Source organism: Propithecus coquereli, unplaced genomic scaffold (assembly GCF_000956105.1).
Source record: "Propithecus coquereli isolate 6110/MARCELLA unplaced genomic scaffold, Pcoq_1.0 Scaffold346, whole genome shotgun sequence".
Lineage (NCBI taxonomy): Eukaryota > Metazoa > Chordata > Mammalia > Primates > Indriidae > Propithecus > Propithecus coquereli.
Window position 1 is genome coordinate 1754187 of NW_012149130.1, and position 8090 is coordinate 1762276.

Sequence of the window (8090 nt, forward strand, 5' to 3'; positions counted from 1 at the left end):
ACGGGGTCTCGCTCTTGCTCAGGCTGGTCTCGAACTCCTGACCTTGAGCGATCCACCCGCCTTGCCCTCCCAGAGTGCTAGGATTACAGGCGTGAGCCACCGCCTGGCCCCTAAGAAGTAAATTTTTAAAAAGAGCAAACTGCTATTCACCATTGCCGAGCAACAATTTTACATAACAATCATTCATTATGGTCCATTAAATTAGAGGGTTGGGGAAAGAAGAGCTTTCTGTGAAAGTCTCACTCGTGCTGCTTTGGCACGTGATGGCAAGAATGTCAGAGGGCTCAGAGTGTCTGTGTGTGCGTGGCAGGAGAGGGCACTAGAGGTAGCTGTGAGTCTGATGCCCACCACTGTCACTCGCTATGTTTTCTCACCTTTCAAGTGGTGATACCATTACCTGCCACATAGGGTTGTCAAAAGGATTCAATGAGAAACATGCTCAGCAGTCCCGGAGTGCTTAATAAATGTCACCAATTGCTACTGTTGTTGTTATTAAATACTCACAGGTCCTTGGTCTTTTTTTCTTCCCTCATGGGGGAACTGGGATCCAGATGGGAAAGTTCTGGAGGGAGCTCCTTCCCTTGTGCCAGCAGCCATGCCCTTTCTTCCCTGAGCTTTCTCCTCTTAGCGCGATCTACAGTGAACACACAGCATGACGGCATGAGTGAGTTAAGCACACTCTAGACAACTACATGTTCCTTAATCATTGTGAGAGAAGGAAGAACGAAGACCACCAAAGGAGTATCACAAAATTATGTTTGTTTCCTTTGCCACTCTCTTTTTGGTAATTGTGATGTTTCTATAGGTGGAATGCTTCATGCAAATTATCAACTAGTGGGACCTGTTTCCTCATACTGAGCTCAGGTTGGAGGATGAAGGTACATAGCTGGGGAGGAGGGGAGGGAGCAAGGCAGAAGAAAACAGAAAAATGGAAGTAGAAGAAAAAGAGAAGCCTTTCTTCTCTTTCTCTCAAAAAAGAAACATCCCTTTTTAGGACCAGACTCTGAGTCTAAACACACGCAGGATTCTCTACATGCACATTCAAGCCCTCGAGCTTCTGCATTTACAAAGGTGTCCGTGCACACCACCTGTCTGCTCTCCACCCACCCCACTGTGGGCAGCAGGCCCCTACTGCCAGTGGTAGTGATAAGTTTGGCCGGGAACAAGGGAAAGATGCCAGCTGGAGTTGGCGAGGAGCTGGAAGGCAGGGATGACTTTTTTTCTGGCTCACAGCCATGGCCGTGAGAAACACACTTGGCATTCCACTCCTGGCCTGCAGGGGCACTTGCTGCTAGCGAGAACAGCGAGGTCAGGAGCAAAGGACAGGCAGAGAGATGAACACCACAACACTAACAGACAGCAAGACACAAAAGTGGAAGTGAGGAGAAGCCAGGACACAGCCTCGATCTGCTCCTCCAATTCTAATTTCTCTTCTGCAAGGGACAAGCTCCACGCCTGCCTACTGCCGTGAGCAGGACAGGATCCTGCCAGGTGCTCTCTCTTCAAGTGCCCTTTCACTTGTGTTTCATGTTCCTAAATTATTTCCATTTATAAATTTAGAGTAATCTGATCTGCTTTAATTAATCAAAAGCACTTTACTATCACCAACTTTTAATCTTTTTTAGGAAGAAAAACAACAATTTCAAGTTTAAAGTGTAAATTAATAACTACTATCACCAACTTTTAATCTTTTTTAGGAAGAAAAACAACAATTTCAAGTTTAAAGTGTAAATTAATAACCACACACCCACCAAACTGTCCATCTTAAACAGTCTGTCTTAGTAAGGCCAACACAGTATTCGCTGTATGATCATGCCTCAGCTTAACAATCCATTATCTAATTGATTCCAACTTCAGAATTTTGTAAACAATACTATGATAATGTTTTTAAAAACATGTCTTCTCAAGCGTACATGTAAGGGTTCTCTGAGACAAACTCAGCAGTGGACTTGCCAGACAGTCATTACTGCGAGTATAAAGTACACAGAGAAACTATAAGGCGTTTTCAGAAAGTGCTATCCAAAGGTTTGTCTTTGATTACGTGTTAAAATTACCTTTGTCCACTCCATGGTTTGTCTTTCGACTTTGTTTGCAGTGTTTTTGTCATATATGTTTTAAACAATCACTGTAGTCAAATATCTCACTCTCTCCCCCCTTACGGTTTGTGCTTCTTGTACTTACATTCTTTCTTATCTCAACGTCTTAAATTCAGCTTATCTTCTTCAAAAAGGTTTTGGCCTTTTGGGTATCTGTAACTCATTCTTATATAAGCATGTACTTTGCCCCCTATAAATAAACAAGTTAGTACCACCTTTTTTTTTAAAAAAGAGGCGGGGGTCTTGCCCAGGCTGGAGTGCAGTGGGCTCAAGTCACACTCCTGCTGCAGCCTCTCAAGTAGCCGCACTACAGGTGTGAGTCACCACACCCACCTCACTACTTTTTGAAAAACCCACATTCTCTCCCAAGGTCTGTTTCTGACTTCACTGTCTCTCTCTATACCAATACCATTTCCTCTCCTGCACTGTAGATTTGATACCATATTGTTTTTGAAAGTCATCTCGGCTATCCATGGACCTTTGCTCTTTTATATGAATTTTAGGAACAGCTTAGCAAGATCCATAGATTTGTAATAGCAAATACCGAGTCAGGGATCAAATTTTTCCACTTGTCCAATAATGTTCCCACCCCCGACACTCAACGTTTTTTTAAAAGTTGATTTGTTCAAATCAAATTCAAAATGGTCCATATACGCATTTGGTGGCTATGTCTCTTAAATCCCGAATTTCTAACAAGCATCCTCAAAATTTATTCATTGGAAAGACTGGGTTATTCTGGCATTGCAGCATTTCCCACGTTCTGGATGTAGCTGACGGCATCCTCAATGCAGTATTGATGTGTTCCCCTAACCCTTATATTTCCTATAAACTGGCAGTTACATCTAGAGGCTTTGATGAAACAAATTTGACTTTTTTGGGCAATAACATTTCATACATGGTGCTGTGCACTTTTTATTTCATTGCATATTAAAAGAAATAAATCAGTTTATATTTGGTTATCTTTTTGTGATGTCAGTTATTATTTTTTGGGACAGAGTCTTGCTTTGTTGCCCAGGTAGAGTACAGTGGTGTGATCATAGCTCACTGCAACCTCAATCTCCTGGGCTCAAGTGATCCTCCTGCCTCAGCCTCCCTCATTAGCTGGGACTATAGGTGCGCACCACCACACCCAGCTAATTTTTTCAGTTTTTGTAGATATGGAATTGCACTATGTTTCTCAGGCTGGTTTTGAATTCCTGGGCTCAAGCAATCCTCCTGCCTTGGCTTCCCAAAGTGTTGGGATTACAGGCATGAGCCATGATGTCAAATTTTATCAGTGTTTTCAGGAGCTGGCAGCCTGATATTTCCATTATGAAGTATCTCATCAGTCTTTTACTCAATGCTTTCAGCAGCCTCTGATAATTAATCAGAGTTCTGAGACAGAATTAACCCGCAGAGAAGACTATATAAGTGACTATTTTCTCGTTCCTTCCACAGATTAGCACCTCTAAAGATGCACAGAAGAGAAGTTAATTCATCACATACAGTGGTTGTTATTAGGGCAGGGCTTGTAGGCAACAAAAAGCAGCAGGCAGGGCCGCTAGCTGCCCTGCAAATCAAGTTTTACTGGAACAAAGCCCTGTAATGACTCAGAAGCCAAAAGTATTTACCATGTGGCCCTTGATAGAAAAAGTCAGCTGACCTCTTCTTTAGAACACTAAGCCTTAATCATTTCCTGAAAACCTGGGTTGAGAAAAGCTTTGCCTAGACTCATTTTTTTCATTACTTGCTCTTCTAATTATTACTCCTGCTGCATTTACTGACCAAATTCTTCGTTTCCTAATCAATTATTTACATATTCTAAAATAGAGTATGTAACAAAAAGGCTTGGTTCTTTGATTCTATTTTACTATTAAATAGTTTTCAGAACAAGTTGTCTTATCAATTTCCTAAAGTGATATTTTAAAAACTATCATTATGAACTCATGAATTTATAACATATTTGATATTTTTTAGTCACTTGAGGTTTCTGTTTTGTTTTCTCAATGCTCAAAATGATCCAGGTTAGGTCAGTAAGAGACCCTTTTGGCCAGCTTCTTTATTTTTAGACAGAACTTCCAGAAGTTTTGATGCTTCCTTGTTTTTCTGTTAGCAAACCGTCTAGGTTCATCTTATATTTCTTGTCCAGTAGTGGAATTCGTTACTCTCAGAGAGTCTTGGTTTTCCTTCTGGTGGGAAAGTACATTTAGAGACCACCCATTGCTAGAGTCCTGCTATCTTTATAAAAAGTATTCATATTGACATTTATAGAATAATAACGAATCAAGGTGCTTGGCTGAATTCTTGTAATTCAGTTTTAATACTTTACTGAATCATTTTCTTGGAGTTTCAAGTCTTTACATACACACATATATCCACATTTTTCTTTGTAAAACTAAACCCCTACAGGACAATACAGAAGCAATGACAGAGGAAATCCTTGTGTTTATCCTGACGTCAGAGGGAATATTTTTCATGTTTCCCCATGAAGTAGAATGTTTGCTTAAGTTGTTAACAGACATTGGTTAAGGAAGTTCTTTTCCATACCAAGCCTGCAGAGACTGCTATTAATACAAGCCAGGGAATGCCAGAAACCACTAGAAGCTGGAAGAGCCAAGGTTTCTTGCCTAGAGCTTTCAGAGAGTGTGACTCCATCAACACCTGGATTTTGAATTTCTAGCTTTTACAACTGCGAAGAAAATAAATTTCTGTTACTTTAAGCCACCTAGTTTATGTTAATTATGGTAGCCCTAGGAAACTAGTACAAAATTCAAGCCCACTTTCTTTTAATTCAACCGTTGCTCCTAGGAAGTCTGCTATCACTATTACAGAACATCCTCTAACGTCTTTTCCAAATTGGTTGTTTTGAACTTCTGTGGGCCATGGATTCTATAATTCGGTTCTGCGTGTTACATGTGATTTACATCCAATTTACATCTCTTCTTGCTCTCTGTATCTGAGGATTTGGGGGGTTTTTCATCAGATCAAAAAAATACTCAAATATTATGTGTTGATGCTCTCCTGGCTTCACCGTATTGGTTCTTTCCTTTTAGAACTAACAGGGAAAAAAACATTGGACCTTTCAAGCTATCCACCACCGGAGTCAGTTATAAAGCTGTTTCTGTCAGTTCCAAATCCATCTTCCACGTTCCGCTCCGTGATGCTGGGGCAGGGATCCCGCAAATATCATCTCTCCACTCTCGGTTGGCTTTATGTTCTGCACAAAGGGAGCACTAAAGGGACAACGGGAGGTGGGATGAGGGAAGAAGGTGACTTCCTGCCTGCTGGTCTGCTTGCTGCCGCTTTTCGCCGCCACTGGAGCACTGTTCTCTCACCAGGTTCTCCCGGTGGTCTCAGAAGCAGGCTGCTCACTGCCTGCCCCCCACCGGTGCCAGCACGGGGCAGCAGCAGCACCTTCAACTGCCTGAGGCCCAGCTCCGCGAGCCCCTCCCCAGCGGCAGGACTGCCCCCTGTGTCACTGCAGGGAGTCCTTTTAACCTTTTTATTTTTCTAACTCACATTTAACCGAACACCCTGATGAAGTTCTCTGTTGGCTTTTGTGACTGGACGCTGACTTCTTTTTCCACAGCCCTCCTCTTTCTCTTAGAGCTGCGATCTACACACCTTCCTACATCTATCTTCCCTTAACTGAGTCTCATGAGAATCTAAGCGGTTTAACCCAGTTATTATTACAATAGCCATCCTTTACCTTTCTAGAAGTTCTAGTAGTTTCCTTTGAACCTAGTTATTTTTTTCCTTTTGTTTTGAATTGCTTCTTTTCCATAATGCAAAATATATTTCTTTTTTTTGCTGCCAACTGTTATTCACAATGGAGGTTCCTCATGTGCTTTGAAATTCTAATTGCCTATTCCTTTTCAGCAGGAATTTATCTATGGCCAACACTCCCTGGCCAAAGGTAGAGTCCTGAGACTGACCACTCCCCACCCACCCTGCCTGTGCTCTTCAGTTAAAGTCCTACCTTCTGGCTCCTTCTTGTGGTAAAGAATTAAGCTAAGCTCTTCAGAAGGATATTTATGCAGCTACTAGATAAAGTAAAACTTCTTCTGACCACAGGTACATGGAAAATTTAAATAACGTAACATACATGTACATAACATACAGATAATATAAATAGGATTTCCATTATCTGAAATAGAATTTTTAGGTTACTTATCAACCATACTGACAGAATGAGTTAGTTTCAATAATGTCTGTTACATACTGACTTCTCTGACTCAGCATGAATACTCAGGTCATAATCCAGTCTTGTAACATTTTTTATATTCAAAGATTATCCTGATCAATAGCAGTACATTTATTTTCCCCTTTATTTTTTTCTGTTGTGGCTTTTTAAATTTTTGGTAAAAAACACATAAAATGTACTAACTTAACCATTTAAGAGTACATTATCTACAAAAGCCAATGATCCAATTCCAGAACTTTTTCATCCCCCCGAACAGAAACTCTATATGCATTAAACACTAACTCCCCATTTCCTTCTCGCTCTGCCTCCAGTATATAATATTTGTCCCTTTGTGTCTCGCTGATTTCACTTAGCATAATATCTTTAAGGTTCATCTATGTGTAGCATGTTTCAGAATCTCACTCCTTTTTGAGGCTGAATAATACTAATATTCCATCCTAAGTGTACAGCACATTTTGTTTACCCATTCATCCACCGATAGACACTTAGGTTGTTTCCACTTTCTGGCTTCTGTGTTTTCTTCTTCCACTTACCTCCTTTCAAATTTCTTTAACCAAATAAAAACTATGAGCCTTCTCCTTGGAATTACGCATTCATACCATACCACACCGTTTTGCAAACACATTCAGGGGACTCCCAGACCAGCCACTGTAGCACTGCTCAGATGAGAGTATAAACAGAGGCATGCAACAGAGTTAAGCTAACGGTATGTCCTTTGCTACATTTACCCTCAAACAGATAAATACTATCTTAAAAGGACCCACAGAATGAATCCTCTTAGAATTTAATGTCATATAGTGCTTGTTTCTCTGAATAAACTGTTATAATTTAAAAATTATCCTATTAGTACATAATCCATTATTTCCCTTTTTATAGTTAGAAGCAACTAAAAACTCTAAGTTTATCATTGTAACTATCTTACAGCCTGTAATTCTTTCCACAATAACTGTCCTTTGTAATTTGCTGTGTGTTGGGGACTGTCCTGTTTGCATTTAATCCCGCTAACAGGTCTGCAACAGCCCGTCCTCATCTGGTGCCTGGTCACCTGCAAGGCCACACGTCCAGCCGGCCTGCCCTTTGCTCACCTTGATCCAGCCACACTAGTCTACCTGCTGCATGCTCTCGTCTCAGTGCCTACCACACATCACTCCCGCTGCCTGCCATGCTCTTGTCCCCTCAGGTATTCATGTGGCTACCTCATTCACTTTTTTAAAATGTCACACCTTCAAAGAGAACTTTCTCAACAAGTCTATTTAAGTGTCACTTTCGTTGTGTTACCTTTTTTTTTTTTAAAGACAGTTTTGCTATGTTGCCCAGGCTGGACTCACACTCCTGGGCTCAAATGATCCTCCTATCTTAGCCTCCTGAGTAGCTAGGACTACAGGTGGTACCACCATACCCAGCCATGTCAGAACCCTATTGAAAAATGAAATCCCATTTAAAAATAAAAAGAAATAGGCTGGGTGTGGTGGTGTGCACCTGTAGTCTAGCTACTCAGAAGAGGCTGAGGCAGGAGGGTTGTCTGAGCCCAGGAGTTTGAGACCAGCCTGGGCAATATACAGAAATCTTATCTTGAGGGGGGGGAAAAAAAAAAAAAGAAGAAAAGCCAGTTATTGTATCTTGAGGAATTTGTTATCTAGCATCAGAAATAGGACATATTAAAGATCTTGTAAGTATTGCACAATAGGATACAGGCTAAATCTGTAGATGACATACACTAAAGGTTTTAGAATGAAGAAATGGCCTTGGAAGAAATGGGGTCAACATATTAAGTAACAGAAGGTACTACTTAGAAATGGGAAGGAAGGCCG

General features: G+C 41.0%; 1 protein-coding gene across 1 annotated transcript in view; it reads right to left on the reverse strand.

The window, feature by feature from the left end:
* CECR2 (cat eye syndrome chromosome region, candidate 2) overlaps window positions 1-8090 on the reverse strand; it is a 193556-nt gene that overhangs the window by 17263 nt on the left and 168203 nt on the right. Inside the window, exon 8 of the mRNA XM_012651030.1 lies at window positions 505-634. Within this exon, the coding sequence (XP_012506484.1) occupies window positions 505-634 (130 nt within the window). The remainder of the gene's footprint in view (window positions 1-504; window positions 635-8090) is intronic.